Here is a 21316-nt window from a genome sequence, read left to right as displayed (position 1 = left end):
TAGACCAAACAGCTTTGATAAATTGTCAGCATAACTTCAGACAAAGGTGTGCGGAATAGGTAGTAAAGAAACCAAGTAAAGAAATTTTGCCTAAAAGTTATTTTACTTATTTGTGGAAGAACTCTCTGAATGTCATTGCTGTGTCAGAGGATATGGAAGCTGTAATGTCATTCCCAGAAATACTGCCTTCTGGATTGGTACCTCCAGCCAGTGACTTCAAAATCTGACTGGCCCTACTGATTTGGTTTGCGATGCCTGTGAATATGTTGGGCCTTTTTGGGGATGCTCATAGTTAACAGATTTGTCTTGGCCAGATCATCTCTACCTACTATATTGTTCTTCAAGTACTTATCTAATGTTATCTTTTGAGAAATGTAAAGTTGAACAGGTCTTTCTTTGAGCTGATACAAGAAATCTCCTCAAAAGGAGCAAGACACTACATCTTGTAGAAAAAGTGTACTCTTCTTTTAAATGCCTCTTATGAAAATATTTATTTACATGTTGTGCATAATACAGCATATAAAATGTATTACTTCATTTGCTTGTTTTGACATGGTGTACTATGCATGAGTAAAGTGTTTGAGTTGCTTTGCTTGCTCACGTTTATCATAAATCATTTTCCATTTTTCATGTATGACAAATGCTTCTTAAATCATTTCATTTAAAGTTTTACTTTAGTTTGACCAAACAAAAGGAATATCGCATGAAAAAATGCAGAAGGTTCCTATTTATTTTTTTAACCCTTGACTCAGAAAAGTTCTTGCTCTTATTGGCTTTGTGAGCGTGAAGCATATACGAATTGTGCATGGATAGATAAAGATTTGAATTTATTCCAGTTGCTTCACAGTTTGCACATCAATTGCCTGTCACTTAAAGGTATTTTGGGTTCTGCATGAAATAGTTCTGAGTGGTTTTCAAAAAGGATTTTAGCTATTTAATGTCATTCTACACAAGTTTATATTGTTTTATATAAGTACAATATATGTTGTTTAATGATACTGCTAAGGATAGAACAATAGAAATTACTAAAAGGATAATTGTAATAGTTGCACAAAGCTAAGACGTACCTATACAGGCAAAATGGAACTGAGATTAATATTTCAAAACTAGCACATCAGAAAGTCAATAAGGAAGTAAGAGAAGAATTTTGGCTGTGGTTATTATTTTTACTATTATGGATTCCTCTTTTTGTGTTTTCTGTTTTCCATTGTTTGCGGACTTGGTTGCAATGTGCTTAGTGTCTTTCATTTCATGTTGCTTTTTATTTTGGATCAGTCGTAATTATATGACTCATTCCTCTTTTTTTCCTTTTTAATTGTTCTTTTTGCCTATTTCATTCTGATTCATACAAAAAATTGTACTTGCTTTTTGTAATATTACAACGTTTACTGACCAATTTTCTTCTCTGGTCTCTCTGTTTTTCAATCATTTTTGTTGATTTTACGTTTGATTTTGATTTTAAACTTTTAAGAAACAGTTGAACGGACCGCAGGAGCAACAAGATCCCTACCTGCTACTTATTCATACAAGCCATTCTTTTCAACAAGACCATATCAGTCATGGACAACAGCTCCAATTACAGTGCCTGGACAAACTAAATCAGGCTTCACCTCCCTATCGAGCTCTTCCTCCAATACTCCTACAGCTTCCCCATTAAAATCAATATGGTCTGTTTCTTCTGCTTCTCCAATCAAATCCACGTTAGGAGCTTCTACTACCTCTTCAGTTAAATCTGTTAATGACGTAGCATCTCCAATTAGATCATTTCGGACAATCTCTTCACCAATAAAAACCGTTGTATCACAGCCTCCATATAATATCCAAGTTTCTTCTGGTTCTTTTGTCAGAGCTCCTGCAGTAACAGAAGCCAGTAATTTAAAAGGGATGGCATCCACTTCAACATTTCCTTCTCGGACATCTCCAGTGACTACAGCAGGGTCTCTTTTGGAGAGATCATCCATCACCATGACACCTCCAGCATCCCCCAAATCGAACATTAACATGTATTCTTCAAGTTTGCCATTTAAGTCTATCATTACATCAGCATCACCACTTTTAACTTCACCTTTAAAGTCAGTGGTTTCTCCTGCTAAGTCAGCAGTTGATGCTGTTTCACCATCTAAAGTCATGACGACTTCATCTCTCTCATCACCTGTGAAACATATACCTGGGCCTACAGATGTAGCATTGGTTAATGGATCCGTGTCACCTCTGAAATATCCATCCTCTGCCAATGTAATAACTGGATCCAAAACTGCAGCTATGTTTCAAGACAAGATCTCTGCAGCTACAGATTCTGCAGGATGTGCTGCTAATCTAGCCACTGATACAGTTGAGAAAGTATTTCCGACCACTACTACAATGCCATTTTCTCCACTCAGGGCATTTGTGTCTTCAACACCATCTGCTTTTCAGTCAATAAGAACTCCTTCTGCAGGTGCACTATATACATCTTTTGGGTCAATATCTGCAACTACCTCATCAGTAACTTCATCAACAATAACAGTGCCAGTATATTCTCTAGTCAATGTTTTATCTGAACCAGCATTAAAGAAGCTTCCAGAGTCTTCACTTACAAAATCAGCAGCTGCATTACTATCACCTAGTAAAACATTGACTACAGAGACACGTACACAGCCTCACTTTAATCGGACTTCATCTCCTATGAAATCATCCTTGTTTTTAGCACCTTCTGCTCTTAAATTGTCTACACCATCTTCTTTATCCTCCAGCCAGGAGATATTGAAAGATGTTGCTGAAATGAAAGAGGACCTAATCAGGATGACTGCAATATTGCAGACAGATGTAACGGAGGACAAGCCATTCCAACCTGAACTAACAAAAGAGGGTAGAATTGATGATGAAGAACCTTTTAAAATTGTTGAGAAAGTAAAAGAAGACTTGGTAAAAGTTAGTGAGATACTGAAAAAAGATGTGTGTTTAGAAAATAAAGAGTCGACCAGAGTGTCAAAAAGCGATAAAGGACACTTATCTGAAGATGAATGGGTAGAGTTCAGTACAGAGGAGATTGATGAAGCAAGACAGCAGGCTATAACATGCCATCCTGTTCCAGAAAAAGGGCAAATTAAAGCTAAAGCCGCATCTGAAAAGGATTACAATTTGGCAAAAGTTATTGATTATTTAACAAATGATATTGGTAGTAGTTCATTGGCAAACATAAAGTACAAGTTTGAAGAGGGGAAAAAAGATGAAGAGAGACAAAAACGCATTTTAAAACCAGTGATTGCTTTACAGGAACATAAACTTAAAATGCCTCCAGCCTCCATGAGGCCTTCTACTTCAGAAAAAGAATTATGTAAAATCGCAGATTCCTTTTTTGGAACAGATACTATTTTAGAATCTCCAGATGATTTTTCTCAACATGACCAAGATAAAAGTCCTTTGTCTGACAGTGGCTTTGAAACAAGAAGTGAAAAAACACCTTCAGCCCCACAAAGTGCTGAAAGCACAGGGCCAAAACCACTTTTCCATGACGTACCCATCCCTCCTGTTATTACAGAAACAAGAACTGAAGTAGTTCATGTTATCCGCAGCTATGAACCATCATCAGAAGAGATTCCAGAGCAGCAAACAGAGGACCTACCTTCATTGAAACCTGCACTTACTTTAATGGAGTTGGAACAAAAACCCACTGGGTCTATTAAAGAAAAGGTTAAAGCATTTCAAATGCAAACCAGCAGCAGTGAAGAAGATGACCACAAGTGTGTTCTTAGCAAAGGTGTCCGGGTGAAAGAAGAAACTCACATCACTACTACTACTAGAATGGTTTATCATAAACCTCCATGCACTGAAAGTACCTCGGAAAGAATTGAGGAAACAATGTCTGTTCATGACATAATGAAAGCCTTTCAATCAGGACGTGACCCTTCCAAAGAACTGGCAGGTCTGTTTGAACATAAATCGTCAGTAACATCAGATGTTAGCAAGTCTGCTGAAACTTCACCACAACATGCAGAGAAGGACAGCAAAATGAAACCCAAACTGGAGCGTATAATAGAGGTCCATATTGAAAAAGGTAATCAAGCTGAACCTACTGAAGTCATTATTAGAGAAACAAAAAAGCATCCAGAAAAAGAAATGTATGTATATCAGAAAGACTTACCTCGGGGAGATATTAACTTAAAAGGTTTGGAAAAACATGATACTTTTCCTTGTTCTGATGAACAAGGTCAGCAAGAAGAAGAAGAGCTAACAGCTGAAGAGTCACTTCCTTCTTATCTGGAATCTTCTAGAGTAAACACTCCTGTGTCTCAGGAAGAAGACAGTCGCCCTAGTTCTGCTCAACTCCTGTCTGATGACTCTTACAAAACACTGAAGCTTTTGAGTCAACACTCAATAGAATACCATGATGATGAGTTGTCAGAATTAAGAGGGGAGTCTTACAGGTTTGCTGAGAAAATGCTTCTTTCAGAAAAGCTAGATGTGTCTCATTCTGATACTGAGGAGTCAGTTACTGACCATGCTCTACCCCTTAGTTCAGAGTTACAGGGGTCTGATAAACAATGCAGAGAAAAAGTAGCCACTGCCCCCAAAAAAGAAATTCTTTCCAAAATCTATAAAGATGTGTCCGAAAATGGTGTAGGTAAAATGTCTAAAGATGATCATTATGATAAAGTGACAGTGTTACACTACACTGGAGATGTTAGTAGTCCAAAACATGCCATGTGGATGCGCTTTACTGAGGACAGATTAGACAGAGGTAGAGAAAAGATGATGTATGAAGACAGGGTGGACAGGACTGTTAAGGAAGCAGAAGAAAAACTGACTGAAGTATCACAGTTTTTTCGGGACAAAACAGAAAAGTTGAATGATGAGCTACAATCTCCAGAGAAAAAGCAACATAAAAAAAATGGCAAAGAAATGCATTCTAGTCATAGCTCTGCCAGCAGCAGCCCTGAAAAAGTACTGCTCACTGAAATAGTGACATTGAGTGATGACTGGAGTAAAGTACAGCAGTATGGGCATGATGGAAAGTGTTCTCCAAAAGCCGATGAAAGAAAAGCAGCAAGTTTGCCCAGCAGTCCTGAAAGAAGGATTCTTGCTCAACAAACAGGGGACTGTAAACAAACTATGGAACACAAAGGAAATGCTCCACAGAGTAAACCAACTGAAGCTTCACAGACTGGATTTCAGCTAAAACAATCCAAGCTTAATTCCATTAAACTTAAATTTGAACAAAGTATAAGTCCAAGGACTAAAGATCTATCTCAAGAAGAAAAAAAGGAAGATAGTCAATCCAAAATTCCAGTAAAGAAATTACAAGAAAGCAAACTACCAGTGTATCAGTTTTATGCAAGAGAAAAGTACCCAAAGCAAATAGATCTGACAGAAGGAAATACATCATTGCAAAAAGAATTTACTACTATGAAATTGAAAGAAGATAATGTCCAAGGTAAAGGAAAAGTTATAGAAGACATTTGTGCTTCAAAGGTACAGGAACAGAGCACTGAAACATCAAGTAAAAGTCTGCTAGAATATACTTCTGAACAGCAAGCTAAAGACTTGGCATATAGCTCAGACTTACCAGCTAAGGGACATTGGGACAAAAAAATCTATCGAACATGGGAAAGTCCTGGAGCTTCTAACCATAAAGCACAAAAAGAAAAGCTTTCCCATGTACTTGTTCAAGATATGGTGAAAGAAAACCATGTTGACTATGCTGAGACTAAAACTAACAAAAAGAGTGAATTTATCACTGTGACAGAGTGTGAACACAAATTGCCAACACATGGATCCCATTCAAAGGAGATGAAGGAAATGACTGTAAAATCTCCATCAAAAAAGGTTCTATACAGAGAGTTTGTTGTCAGAGAAGGGGAATACACCAATGAAATGACAGATAAAACTTCAAAAAGAAAGGAATTGACTGTGTCCCACATTCCAGTCAGAATTTCTGAGGAGAAAAGAATTTCATCTCCTACCATTCTTGATAGTGTTTATGATCAGTCAAAAAAAGCAGTATATGAACTGTCAGCTAAAGTGTCCCGGTCAACTATGATTAAGGAGCAAGTTCAGAGAGAATTTGATTATGTAGAAGATGAAAAAATAAAGCATTCAAAAGTCACTAAAGTTACCAAGCAACAAGGTTCCATAGTGTTAAGTCCTCCTGTGGAGGAAACTGAAATATCCCCTAGCAAATCACCTGATTCTTTAGACATTAGTCCTGGAAAGGAATCTCCTTCAAGTGAGGTATTTGACCCTAGTCCCCTTGATTACTTGGATAAAGTTGCACCTTTAGTAAATAGTGAGGGAGTGAAAGAGGTAAAGACTTTGCCAGTTTATGTCAGTTTTGTTCAAGTAGGAAAGCAGTATGAAAAGGAGGTGCAACAAGGAAATGTAAAAAAATTTGTAAGTCAGGAAAGTAAGACAGTACAAGAGACTAGGGGGACATTTTATACAGCTAGACAGCAAAAACAACCGCCTTCTCCACAAGGTAGTCCAGAAGATGACACTCTAGAACAAGTATCCTTTATAGATAGCTCTGGGAAAAGCCCTTTAACACCAGAAACACCCAGCTCAGAGGAAGTGAGTTATGAGTTTACCTCTAAAACACCCGACTCACTAATAGCTTATATACCAGGCAAGCCCAGTCCCATACCTGAGGTTTCTGAGGAATCAGAAGAGGAAGCAGAGGCTAAGTCAACCTCTGTAAAACACATAGCAGTGGAAGCACCAAAAATTGACAAAATATTGCCTAATAATATAAACAAAGATTCTAACAAAAGACCCAAAAGTAACAGAGTTGCCTACATTGAATTCCCACCTCCTCCACCATTAGATGCAGATCAATCTGATTCAGAAAAGAATCATCGTTATTCCCCTGAGAGTGAAATGGAGATGATAGAAGTAAATCTGCAAGATGAATATGACAAATGTCAACTGGCTGAACCAGTCATAAGAGTACAGCCACCTTCCCCTGTGCCACCGGGAGCAGATGTCAGTGACTCTAGTGATGATGAATCACTCTATCAACCAGTTCCATTAAAAAAGTATACTTTTAAATTAAAAGAAGTTGAAGATGACCAGAAAGAAGTCTCAAAACCCAAAGTTTCTGACAAGAGTCAGAACCAGAAAGAGTTAGGGGATCCCGGTTCTGGAAAACCTAATGAGTTTGACATTGGTCTTGAGTCACCCCAGAATGACATAGCACAAAATGGGACTAATGACCAGTCTATCACCGAGTGTTCCATAGCAACCACTGCAGAATTCTCTCATGATACAGATGCAACTGAAATTGACTCTCTCGACGGTTATGATTTACAAGATGAAGACGATGGTTTAACTGAGAGTGATTCTAAACTTGCAGGTCCAGCAGTAGAAACCAAAAAGGATATATGGACTACAGAGGGCATTTTAAAACAGACTGATCGTTGCTTTAGCCAAAGTAAGCTGGAAGTTATTGAGGAGGAAGGAAAGATAGGCGCTGAAGAAGACAAGGCACTTTCAAAAGGTCCAGGTTCTGAAAAGAATGCAGATAAGACTGAGCAGAAGTCAGGTGCACAGTTTTTCACCTTGGAAGGCAGACACCCTGACAGAACTGTGTTTCCTGATTCGTATTTCAGTTACAAAGTAGATGAAGAATTTGCAACACCTTTTAAAACAGTAGCTACCAAAAGTCTAGATTTTGATCCATGGTCCAGTAATCGAGGAGATGATGAAGTATTTGAAACTAAATCAAGGGATGATGAGGCTAAGCCATTTGGTCTGGCAGTAGAAGACAGATCGCAAGCAACGACACCTGATACAACTCCAGCCAGAACTCCAACGGATGAAAGTACTCCAACTAGTGAGCCCAACCCCTTCCCATTTCATGAAGGGAAGATGTTTGAGATGACTCGCAGTGGTGCAATTGACATGAGCAAGAGGGATTTTGTTGAAGAAAGACTCCAATTTTTTCAGATTGGTGAGCATACTTCTGAAGGGAAGTCAGGGGACAAGGGGGAAGGGGATAAAAGTACAGTAACTGCCATCACACAGCCACAGTCAGGGGACAGCATTGTAGAAACAAACTTAGAGAGACAAGTAGAAACAACAGCAGTTGAACATAAGCCCATCATCCAGGCCAGTGGAGATTGTATGGAAGCCACACTTGGTAGTAATTCTCTGGAGAAATCATCGACAACTGTTAACACTTCTAAAGTTGATCCCAAATTGCGCACACCTATTAAAATGGGAATTTCTGCTTCCACGATGACTCTGAAGAAAGATGGCCCTGGAGAAGTGACAGATAAGATAGAAGCTGCGATGCCCAGCGGTCAGGGATTAGAAAATGAAAATGTAGTAGTGATTACAAGTTCAGCTACTAGCGAGAGAAGCTGTAGGCAAAAAGAAAAACTTGATTTTCAAAAAGATAATTTTAATAACAACAACAATTTGGATTCATCTGCTAGCCATACAAATAATAATACCTGTAATGTAGAGCTAAAAGAACATTGTGAATCCAAGTGTTCCATACAGAAAGCTAACCAAATGAAAAGCACTTCAGGAAAAGGGACAGGGGCAACACAAGGACACAGAATAACAGATAAGCAAAAAGTACAAGGACAGCAGCAAAGGTCAAAGGAGTTGGTAGGGAGTAGAGCAAAATCAAAACTTCCCATAAAGGCCAGTTCAGTAAAAGAAGTCGTCCCACAAAATAATGTCCAAAAAAGTACAGCGAGTAAAGTGAGACAGGCTAGTAAACCCGACAAAATAAAACAAAATAATTCTTCTCCATGTCTAGAAGTAAAATCTAAGATTCCAATAAAAAATACACCCAGAAAAAATCTAGCTATATCTAGAAAAACACCAACAATGCAAAAGCAAGAGCAGTTAGAGAAAGGAAAAATCAAACAGCTTCCTTCCAAATTACCAGTAAAGGTAAGGTCTACCTCCATCACAATGACAACAGTGAAAGTAAGGAAAAATCAGCTTAGGGAGGTATGTAAACATTCTATTGAATATTTTAAGGGAATTAGTGGTGAGACATTAAAGCTTGTGGATCGTCTATCTGATGAAGAGAAAAAGATGCAGTCAGAGGTGTCTGATGATGAAGAAGACAGTTCATCAAGAAATACATCATCAGAAGCTACTCAAGTTTACCAGCCTTCCATTACATCGAAGTCTGCTAGAGATATGAGAACAGAGGCAGCATCTTTAAAATCAAAGATTGAAAAGGTCGACAGTGAGAGGAGGAGAAGTAAGAGGACTGGTGAGAATGAAGGCAGTCAGGTTTCTGGAGCTCTCATGGCTCACCTCGTGGAGATCAAGCCTAGTTTGTAAAACTTTCAACTTGTTGATCCTAGTGCATGAACTGTTGTGATTGCCTGTGGAGTGACTTTCTGTAGTTCTCATTCTGTCATTGTCATCTGTATGTGCTGTCTTATACTCTTCTTTCTTCCTTTAAACAAATTCTATATTGTAGACAGCTAGTGAAGCATGCCGAAGACATTGATGTAATTCAGGACTTTGAAAGATTTATTTTGTGACAGCAAATTTCATTCTGTCAAAGTAGAGAAAATAGATGTTAATCCCACCCTGGTGTTTTTCACCAGTAATAGAAACATTTGTGTATAGTCCAGTAGCTAGAACGTCAGCATGTTTGGTCTCATACTACAACATCATGTAGTTTGACATTTGACTTTAGACAGGTGAAAATATAAAAGCTGTGACAAAGAAATTATTTTGTAGGTTATTAAGACACAATCATTTTAGTATACAGTCTGAACACCAGCAACTTGGTAAAATTAAAATATTATAAACTATTGTCCAGTGTTGTAGGTTTCTTTACAAAATCTTTTTAATCAAGAAATTGTAAATCACAGGTCCACAGAGTCCATGTGAACGAACAGACATAAGGATGGCAATTGTAGCTGATCATCTGGGACTCAGCTGGACAGGTACGTTTTTATGCTGTCAGACTGAAATTGAACTTAGCAATTATTTTTGCAGATCATCTTTTATAGTCGGATACCACAAGTTCTTTATTGACTTGACCATATTCAGTTCCCATAGAAGTCACTCAGGATTGAGGGTTCTGTGCACATTGTCGGCGGTGCTCTCTAACTCCCAAAAGTGGAGTCCGTATCAGTTTGTTGTAAATTATTAAACATTTCAATAGATTTTCAGTTAAAAGAAGAAACCTCGCAGGAAATGCTAATGGTAGAATTGTCTTGTCATTGATCAGTAAATAAACAAACACTTTTATTTAAAATGGTGAAAAAAATTTATTCTCCTTAAATCTTGTTCTGGGAATAGTTGGCACAAATGGGTTGAGAGGGTTGAGAACCTGCTGGCTGGACACTCATCTGGTGTAATATGGCATTTCCTGTTGTCCTGTGTCCTGATTTTCCAAAGCACTGAGCACCACAAGCTCCCAATGGCTTCAGCAACATTTACAGGTGTTCAGCATCTCTGAGAATAAGGCCCATAACAGTAATTGTAGTAGTCCTACAGTTCTACACCGTACAGCAATGCAAATCAACTTGTATCATAAACTCAGCTTGTTGTACTGTGTCACCCTGTATCAGTGATTATAGTGTAGATGAAGAGAGATATGTAATAATTTGGATATCAAGCATATATAGGATACAAGATTTTAAAAATCAACAGCAATGAGGTAACCTCTGCAGAGATTTTGTTCACAATTTTTACCTTACAGCAGTGTGTGTACTTGATACAGGTATGATAATACCTACCAGGGATATGATTACAAGATATGGCATGATGTCTTTCTGTGAAATTTTAATACCCCTGGTTGTAATTATCTCATAAATTAATTATAAACTATGTTTCAGATTTTTTTTACATTAATTCATCTGTGTGACCGAATAAAGCTGTTACTTTTACAGAATTGGCAAGATAAGACTCACATGATGATAATGGTATATTTTTTCTTGCTTTATAGAACTGGCAAGAGAACTGAATTTTTCTGTGGATGAAATTAATCAAATCCGTGTAGAAAACCCAAATTCTCTGATTGCTCAGAGTTTCATGTTATTAAAAAAATGGGTTACCAGAGATGGGAAAAATGCTACAAGTAAGTTCAGAGCAGTTATTGTTGGTTATAAATTATACACAACTTCATATGTTGCCATATTCTAAATAGTGTAGTTCCCATCATCTTTATTATTTGGACATGAATATGAAAACGTCATAAAGCTTTTCTAAGTAGCACTCATGAAATAACATTTCCTGCTCTAGCTATTTTTACCAGGGTTAAAGAAATTACAATATGTATTCACTTGGTAATTACCGTATCTATTTATGTAGTTGCTTCATTTGAATCATTGCATACTGGAAGAGAAGAGAGAGGGTAAACCTTCACTTCTTGGCCTTCATAGTAGGACAGTCGTGTCCTCTACCATCTTCCAACTCATACATTCCTAGTTTAGCTCAGTTAAATCTCCGTCCTAGCTCTCCCGATCAGCTCCAATATGTGTCACTGGCCTGATCTGTCTTCTGAATGCCTGTTATTCTCCAGGCATATGTAAAGGAATGAGGATAATTGAGGATAATTTTTCTTCAAGTTTTCAACTGTCCTTTTTCACTAGTTTTGTCACTAAAACCGCTGACAAATGTGTACTGTTTATAAGTACTCAGCCTGTACCCTGGGGTGGGCTGCATGTGTCAGCAGGACAGAATCCCCTGTAAGAGGTTGCAGAGTGGATGCTGAACCACCCTGTTGCCATTATTGCAGCCATTATACATGCTGAGCCCTCCCCCTCCCGCACGATGTATGGGTTTGGCCAGTGAGTCTGGAGAGTTGTGATTCCACCAGCCATGCTCTATCATCACCCCTAGTCCCCTGCAAAAGATGCAGATGCACTGTATGGACTTCCCCACCAGACCCATCCCTGTTTCAGCTGAGCTGCACTGATTTCACTTTGTTCAGATCCTTCTCTGCCTGGGAGAGGGAGAGGACCCTTTCTGTCCCTAGATCTTTAGGGGGCATATCTAATAATTTAACAGAAATAAAAATCTGAAATGTAAGGATGAATGTGAAAGGGATCCATCCCTTAGGGTCATTTGCAGAAATACCATCTGCCCAACAAGATTTCTCTACATCTAAATACCATCACATTTATTAGAGAGATGGGGTGGGTGAGATAATATCTTTTATTGGACCAACTTCTGTTGGTGAAAGAGACAAGCTTTCAAGCTACCCAGAGTTCTTCCAAAAGCTTGTCTCTCTCACCAACAGAAGTTGGTCTAAATAAAGGATATGATTACCTCACCCATCCTGTCTCTCTAATACAATGGTACTGACGTGGCTACAGCAAAACCACACATCCCATTTATTGATCATTAGCCCTATGTTCAGTCACCTGTTGTTCCAAAGTCTACCATGGCATCCTTAGTGGAAGGATATTTTGTTCTTATAGTGAGGAAATATATTCTTTAGGAACCCTCTGGTCTCAGTCATGTTGCTTCTAATGATGATCAAAAACAATGTAATTACCTTGTGAAAGAGAATCATACTAGACATTGTATGCCTCATATAAATATGCCACAGAATGATTTTAGACAAGCTAATAAATATAACTTTCCAGAACCAAACAAAAGCACTAAGGTGAAACATATGTCTCAGCATCTTTTAATTAATCCAGTACAATTGAGACTGAGGTAAACAATTACATAGCTCAAAGATAACTGAGTTTTTTTTCTGATGTTTCTTATTATATTTTCCAGCTGATGCCTTAACCTCTGTATTGACAAAAATTAACCGAATAGATATTGTGACCCTGTTGGAAGGACCAATATTTGATTATGGAAACATTTCAGGCACCAGAAGTTTTGCAGATGAAAATAACGTTTTTCATGATCCCGTTGATGGTAATTGAATTATGTGCACATATTTATTTCAGTAATATGTCCAATAATACAGAAAAATATTATAAACAGACCTTTTCTCAAAAGACAGTAAATTGTGAAGGACTAATTAATTTCTTTTCATTTTAAAGTTTTTTTTTCTCTCTTTAAAATCACAATTATGGTACTTAGAATTGCTTTGTTTTTTAAAAGTTCATAAATGCAATATGAAATGCAAAACTCTAATACACATTTGTATAGTATTTTCAACTTTCATTTTATGTCAGCTTGTGTCTCAAAAGGTAAGGGTCCAATCCTGAAAATATACACATGAAAAAAGTTGTTCCCACTAATTTCAATGTAGATTGATCAGGCACTTCAGTGTTTTTCAATTTCAGTTGTCAAATGAAAAATCATACACTTAGACAGTTGCTCATGCATTAAAAATTATTTGTAATGTAGATGGTGGTATACTGTCCCCCCCACACTACCAGGAGAAAAGGTATCTGTCAGTCTTATCTCCATAAATTAGGCATTAGGAAATCTTCTCCTAAAAATAAATGAGTGGTTAGTAATGGCATGTACACTAAAATAATTTGCAATTTACTGATATGCAGCTTTGAGAAAAATGGATTTATTCATAATTTATACTTGAGGACTTTCAGAAATTAAACCTTCATTTTCCATATATAAAATGGCAATATAAAATTTTTTCATGAGAAAATATCAATTTTACATAAGTGGAAACTTGTAATAGTTTTCACCCTACAACTATACAAGATAATTATAGAGTAATTTGGGTTAATTTTGAGCCAGATATTGTAAGTCAAGAATTGCAGGACAAATGGTGTTCTGATTATACAACAGAATAGCAATAAGCAAACGTATACTTTGTATTTGTCCTGTGGAGCCACTAATTACTGCTATTTCTTTTTTGAAATTACCTTTAAGATACACTGGTGGCACTGGTCACCTAATCTCTGATTTAAAACCCTGTCAATCTTAAAATCTTATATACAATTCAAGTCTTATGTACAAAACATCCTCTTTTGTATATATTTTCTTCAAATGTGTATTGGTCTTAATCTTCTTCCTGCATTACACTGGGATTTTCTGATCATTAGACTATATAAGTTTAATGTGCTCCATTATTAAGCAGCAGCTTTGTTCATTGAATCATTGCATTGCAGGAATAATTTTCTGTTTACATTTTAAGAAAGTTCCTCTTGAAATGTTGCTTGTGCCTTTTAATCGTAGCAGCAGTGTTTTTATAAAGAAAATGTGCTTCTCCACAGTTACTTTCTGTCTCTCCTCTTCTCTTCTCCTCACCTTCCTCAAATTTCCTTTCCTCACCAAGACCAGACCGCTCTTTACCTTTCTCTCAGCTGATACAGAAAAAATCCTGTTGCTACACCTCCCTCAACAGGCACCACAATGTGAACTTAACCCCCAAACATGTCTTCCTTTCCTAGGATATTCAGCCTAATATTTGTTTACTGGAGTGTAAATTTACATTTCATTGTCATTCATTTGTGTGTATTCAGTCTAATCCTTGAGAATGATTTTCCCATGTCTTCATTACTTATCTTTTCTTTTCTCTCTTTATTTGATCAGTGTTTCTGATTGTACCCATGTCACCAAGATCTCCTCAGTCTCCAAGATCACCAAGATCTCCTTACTCACTACAATCCTCTCATCTATATAACTTTACTGTACCAGAAATTTTTATATAGATTCTTCCCCTGTTGTGTTTGTGATCTGTAATCCTTTTCCTGACACCTTTTTTTTTTAGATTTTATTCTGCTGTATTTTAAGATCTACTCTTCTTTCTTAGCCACACTGAGATTCATTTCTATTCTTTGTTCCTTAACAATTATATTCTTGTGGCTCAGTGATTAAATTGGAGTATACTAGTGCACAGTATTGTAAGTATTGTGTAATTTTTAAAACTAGGATATTAAAAATGTGGACCTGTTTTAGACATAGATATCTGCAACAACAACAAAAATACCCCTACCCACACACACACAACACACAACACAACCTGGCTGTCCAGCATTATGAGCAGATTCTTCCTTTAGATTATATTCATTAAGTTTGCATGAACCAAAACAAAGAGAGTGAGAGTTACATAATTTGGCCACAAAATACCATGTTAGATATAAAGGACCACCAACTCTATCCATATTGATTCCATTTGTTTGCTCATGAGTCAGTGTGCTGTAGCTATAAAAATGTTAAAGTGGCTGCGAAACCATTCATTAGAACCTTTACAGAGTGTTGATTTCTGAAGAAGCAAAAGCAGTAGCTGCCACCATTTTAGCAACTAGCCATTTTAGCTACTCTAATTTGTGTTGCATCCATTTAGGGTAAACCAATAAATCTGTCAAATTTACATTCACACTTAAATGGCTACATCATCTCATTTTAATATTTTCATATTTTCTATAATTCATCAATCATTTTACATGTTTACTTATGTATTGCTCCATACTTCATTGCAGTCAGTCCAAATGTACTGTCTTCCTTAGGTTATCCCACCATTCAAGTGGAACTGGAAACTCCCACTGGGTTGCGCTTCGTGCCACCCACCCCTTTCCATCAAGATGATTTCTTTAGTGATATCTCTAGTATAGAGTCACCCCTTAGAACTCCTAGTAGACTGAGTGATGTGTTAGTGACTTCACAGGGAAATATAGACGGTACAGCATCAGGACCTCCAGTGGTGATTGAAGAAGACACTTCACTGGAAGACAACAAACCTGATTTCTCAGTACCTAAAGAAAGAACACCTAAAGATATGTCTGTAGGCCAGAGCCATTTGGAGGAAGTGGACCTGAATGATTATCCTCGGTATCTTGGTAGTTATGGTGGGATATCAAAAGATGCTAAGTACTCAAAACAAATACAGAGTGAAGAGACTAGTCAAACAGGAGTGAGAACTGAACAGCATGAGAGAGAAAAGTCTGGTACTGATGAGGAGATGACAGAAGAAAAGCTTAAATCTCTGTTTGAGGACATTCATCTTGAAGAAGGAGTTGAGTCTGAGGAGATGACGGAAGAAAAAGTGTGGTCTATTCTTAAAGATGTTCAGCAAGCAGAACAGGAAATGTCTTCAATTACAGGTTGGCAGAGTGAGGCATCAAGTGTCCACATTGAACCACCAACACCTGGGCGCAGAATAAGTGGTGAACTACTAGATCGGCTAGATGATAGGTAAGGATCTGGAATATAGATATTTGTCTCCAAATAAATCATTTTCAATTTTATTTTCACCTCCAGATGTTAGATTTCTAAAAAAAGCCTTCTGAAGCTAGTCAAGTTCATAGCTTGGTTTTAATGTATGTGCATTTCTCACACAAGTCTGGAACACTATCAACAAGGTCCAAGAAAATATATATAATTTTAAATACCTATCATCATTTGGGTCAGATAATTATGCTTTATCTTCTGTTAGATGTAGATTACGTTTTCTATAAAGGTCTGATCCAAAGCCCATTAAAGCCAGTGGAAACACTCCAAAAGTCATTTAGTTCAACTGATCAAGCCCTTAATAAATATCTTGCAACTATGCTTCTCTCCCACTGACAGGTTTAGAATTAGAATAACTTAAAAAACCATTTCTGACAACTAAATATCTAAAGCCAACATTTAAGTAATTTGTAAAATATAATAGGTGTCTTAAAGGATGGCATATAACAGGCTTAAGCATCCTCACAGCAAGCAAGAATTTTACTAGTTGCTTAAATGACAGTGCAAATAAAAAGTTAAAAATCAATATTCACTAAAGTATGCTGTTTAAGAATAGACTGTCTTTTAAATGCTATGTCTATGTCACAACAACACTGAAAAAAGTAATTAACAGAGGTTAGATCTATGTTGGAGTTGGAGGTGTAATTCCCAGTTTGGGTAGACATACTTGTGCTAGCACGGATCAAGCTAGCATGCTAAAAATGTCCATTTGGCATGGTAACACGAGTAGGCATGGTAACACAGGATAGGTTAACCGCCCTAGTATGTACCTATGTTTCAGACAGGATCATACTCGTCTGGTTAGCCCACTGCACTGCTATTTTAACACACTGGTTGATCACAGCTAACAAAGGAATGTTTACCCACATTAGAAATTATACTTCCAGCTCCAGTGTAGACATACTGTAAGTATGGTTAGCTTATTGTTTATTTATTCATGCCCCCTACCCAGTGTTCCCTTCCACATCCACAAATGAATTGGTGTCTGTGCCTTGCTCTTGTGGGTTCTCGTCTACAACCCAATTAAGCCAGAAGTAAGTTGTGCTGCTTTCCGCTCCATAATGTGGAACTAGGACCAACGGTGTTAGTATCCTGGGGTAGCTGTACAAAGGAAAGAAGCCTCTACACGGATGTCTCCTACCTGCTTCAGATCTCCAAAAACAGGCAGATTTTGAGGAATGGGAGGGCAACCCGCCTGCTATTTATGCAGAAATACCGTAGAAGAAAACACCACATTCATGGCATTTCCACTCCCATACAGAGAGACTCAAGCACAAATAATAATCAAGCCTGCAATAATATACTTCAGAATACAATCCCAGTAAAATGTATTCATTCTACCATGTGCATGAACTACTCTAGTACTTAGATGATCATCTGTAGTTCATTTTCTGAACAAAAGTGTAAAGCTCACTGGCAATCATGCAACAAGTGCACTTTTTGGAGTCTCCCTTCAACCAGTCTTCACTTCCCGTTTGTCATTTTCTTTGCTGCATTGTCATAATTTATAGGAACATAGCTATGCTGCATCCCTTTTTAAACAATTCTTCACAAGAAATCTGAGAGCTCTTTGGGACAGGGACAGCTCTTACCACATTGTGGATACTACCAGAATACAAATAAATATAATAACAATAATTAATAACAACAGTAATAAGTAGATTTGACCCTTAAGAGTCTCTGAAATAATATATCAGGATTGGTAGTTAATGTGTCTGTTTCAGAGCTAGGTGTTTCCAGTGTCGTCGATGATATTTCTTTTCCATTTTTTAAAAGTAAATGTATTTTTATTTAAAATCATTTAAACAGATTTATGCAGAAGCAAAATATGAACTATGGACAAACAATAAATAAACACTTTATAAAAGCAGAGTCCTGCACTGCTCCACTTCCATTCCCACACCACTCCCTAAATCTCTGTTCCTCTTGCTTGTATATCTTTGTTTTTCCACAAGTAAGGGGTTAATTTTTGCCATATCCCAAATTGTTCAGGATTGTAATGAATCTTATAAATAGGATGCTTATATGAAATAACTTCTGTCACATCAGCCAACCACACCTTTTTAAAAATGGGGCAGAAGAGATTGTCTTCTTTCCAAGGATGAATTGCTTTGCAGAACCAAGGGCATTCATAGTCTATTTCTTGAAAGACTTTGTAGTCCCATGCCTGATATTTCATATGTGGTGGTGAGGTGTAAGGAGCTACTGTAGCTGTTGCCCATTGTATCTACCAAGTCTCTCAACTTGATATTTAGGCTGGATCCTTCGTTCTTAATTTGCACCTTTCAAGAGTGATATCAATTTAAGGGGCAAAATCCACAGCTGGTATAAATCAGCAGAGCTCCACCGATTTACACACCTGAGGATCTGGCTTAAAACATTTTGAGATACTTATTAAGAGCTAGATCCTCTCTCATTGAATTCATTGGGAGTTTTGCCATTGACTTTAGTGGATGCAGGATTTAAGTGATAAGAAATTCAATACTACAATGTGAACGATCTAATATTGGTATGATTTATCCAGAAATAAATTGGATTAATTGAGAAATATACCTAGTTCAGGAGATACTGTACCTGATTAAATAAATTACAGACAGAATACTTAAATGTGTAATTATGTCTTGTTAGCAGGATGTTTATTCTGTTCCATTAGCAACTTGATACAGTTTATTTACCAACTTTGTAGTTTTCTCAGAAAAGAGCTAATTATTTGAGCATCAGTGATATATTGAAAAAAGAAAAGGAGTACTTGTGGCACCTTAGAGACTAACCAATTTATTTGAGCATAAGCTTTCGTGAGCTGCAGCTCACTTCATCGGATGCATACTGTGGAAACTGCAGAAGACATTATATACACAGAGACCATGAAACAATACCTCCTCCCATCCCACTCTCCTGCTGGTAATAGCTTATCTAAAGTGATCACTCTCCTTACAATGTGTATGATAATCAAGGTGGGCCATTTCCAGCACAAATCCAGGTAAATGACCCACCTTGATTTTCATACACATTGTAAGGAGAGTGGTCACTTTGGATAAGCTATTACCAGCAGGAGAGTGAGTTTGTGTGTGTGGTTTTTGGAGTGGGGTGGGGGGTGAGAAAACCTGGATTTGTGCTGGAAATGGCCCACCTTGGTTATCATACACATTGTAAAGAGAGTGGTCACTTTGGATGGGCTATTACCAGCAGGAGAGTGAGTTTGTGTGGGGAGGGGGGCGGAGGGTGAGAAAACCTGGATTTGTGCTGGAAATGGCCCAACTTGATTATCATACACATTGTAAGGAGAGTGATCACTTTAGATAAGCTATTACCAGCAGGAGAGTGGGATGGGAGGAGGTATTGTTTCATGGTCTCTGTGTATATAATGTCTTCTGCAATTTCCACTTTATGCATCCGATGAAGTGAGCTGCAGCTCACGAAAGCTTATGCTCAAATAAATTGGTTAGTCTCTAAGGTGCCACAAGTACTCCTTTTCTTTTGCGAATACAGACTAACACGGCTGTTACTCTGAAACAAGTGATATATTGAGGTATACGGCCAAATTCAGGCAGAAACTTCAGGGTAGTAAGTAGCAATCAACCAATAGTGTCAGGTGAGTATATATCTCATATATTCATAAGGCCACGTGGACCTCATTTATTCCTCTTCCCCTTCCACCCCCCCAACTGGAAAGGGCTTAGAATAAAAACATGTGGCCTGATTTTCAGTGTTCAATGGGAACTATAAATTCTCAATGCCTTTGCAAGTGAGACCACTCAGGCAGAAACTACTGTACCCAATACAGGAATATTAAATAGCTTGACGTTCACATACTAAATTTAAATCTTAGCTTCTTTTTTTAAAAAGTACAAACTGAGAATATAGGCATCTTACCAGCAAGCTAATTGTTTGGCATTTCTGAAAGCGGTTTGAACGTTGTGTGATTGTTTGTTCTTTATCTTTTGTAGCCCTGACCAATGTAGGGATTCTATTACCTCATACCTGAAAGGAGAAACTGGGAAAGTTGAAGCCAATGGAAGCCGCACAGAAACTACAACAGAAGTAAAGACTAAATCTTATGTTCAAGAGTCTATAAACAAAGTGGGAAAACAGAGTGACAAGGAAACTCTGAAACCAAAAACACGAAGTTCTGTCCATACTGAAGAGCAAACATTATTAACAGCGTATCAGAAATCTTTAGAAGAGACCAGCAAGCCAACAGTAGAAGAGCCTAAAACCTCTGTGCCTGTCAGCATGAAGAAGATGAGCTGGAAAACTCCTGAAGATAGCAAGCCAAGAGCAAACATCCAGGAAGAGACAGGAGCAGCAACGTCTGAACAAAAGGTATGTCCTGCAAGTATTAATCTTCTAGTTGAATACGCATTAATCGACACAAAGTTTTGGAAACTTATAGTGAAATTTGTTTTGTTAACTCATTTTTCTCCCTTTTAACACCAATTTGGTATGATTAATTTACTAAATTACATTAATGGAAATTAATGGTTCAACCACTGAGTTTTGACATATAAGTGGCAAGGTGAAATAGTGTTGGGGCATCAAGGAGCAATTATGGCTTCCTAATTCTCTGCCTGGTTCCCAGCCTTGCCGCCTTGGCTGCTCTGAGCTGCATCAGGAAGCAACAGTTGCAATGGACTATGTCTCCTTCCCACCTCTGACATGCCTGCTGTGCTGGTAGCTGTGTCAAGGGTGGTGCCAGGAGTTAGCTTCCATGGTTCTGTTCCTACAAGAGAGATGCAGATGGTTTCCGTTCTTTGTGCCATTAAAACGAACAGAGCAGGGCAGAAAATCTTCCCCGCCTGTTTTTTCACTACATTCATTTTCTGGAAAATACTTTATCTATCTAGTGAAATTTAACCTAGTATTTCTGCTTTGTTCCCCTGACACACTCATCCATGCTGCAAATGCACAAGGCCAAGCTGTGTGGTCCTGCACAGGCCTACAGAGAATTACCAGTGTACAAAGCACTTCTCTAGGATAGGACATGCTCTTTCATCTAGTGATAGGTGTGGTCTACTGCCTCCCCTTCAGTTTTACATTGCATGTCCCTACTTTGCATGTCCCTAAATACTTACTGGGCCTCTGGGTGTTCCACCCACAGCATCCTTCCAGCCAGTTGTCTGCTCAAGATGGAATTTTAGTGCAACTCTCAACAGCTGATTTCCTTCCCGCAGCCTAATTAAGTTTGTTCAAATAATTGTTTACAGCACGACAGTTCTGTTCTGTGAAGCCAGACAGCTGGAAGGTTGCCCTTGGA

The 21316-nt window shown here is 37.8% G+C and overlaps 1 protein-coding gene across 11 annotated transcripts in view; it reads left to right on the top strand.

The window, feature by feature from the left end:
• Nucleotides 1-21316, top strand: part of ANK3 (ankyrin 3) — a 554708-nt gene that overhangs the window by 512081 nt on the left and 21311 nt on the right. For 7 of the 11 annotated variants that reach the window (XM_073353398.1, XM_073353395.1, XM_073353399.1 and 4 more), the window contains 6 exons: nucleotides 1472-9211; nucleotides 9825-9899; nucleotides 10907-11038; nucleotides 12691-12834; nucleotides 15936-16026; nucleotides 20010-20385. In XM_073353398.1, the coding sequence (XP_073209499.1) occupies nucleotides 1472-9211; nucleotides 9825-9899; nucleotides 10907-11038; nucleotides 12691-12834; nucleotides 15936-16026; nucleotides 20010-20385 (8558 nt within the window). Of the gene's footprint in view, nucleotides 1-1471; nucleotides 9212-9824; nucleotides 9900-10906; nucleotides 11039-12690; nucleotides 12835-15341; nucleotides 16027-20009; nucleotides 20386-21316 lie in introns of all 11 variants that reach the window. The other 4 variants (XM_073353403.1, XM_073353406.1, XM_073353404.1 and 1 more) reach the window with 2 other exon arrangements.

This window comes from Lepidochelys kempii, chromosome 7 (genome assembly GCF_965140265.1).
Source record: "Lepidochelys kempii isolate rLepKem1 chromosome 7, rLepKem1.hap2, whole genome shotgun sequence".
Classification (NCBI taxonomy): Eukaryota; Metazoa; Chordata; order Testudines; family Cheloniidae; genus Lepidochelys; species Lepidochelys kempii.
The sequence above is the reverse complement of the archived record's forward strand: the minus strand, read 5'-3'. Positions and strand labels throughout refer to the sequence as shown.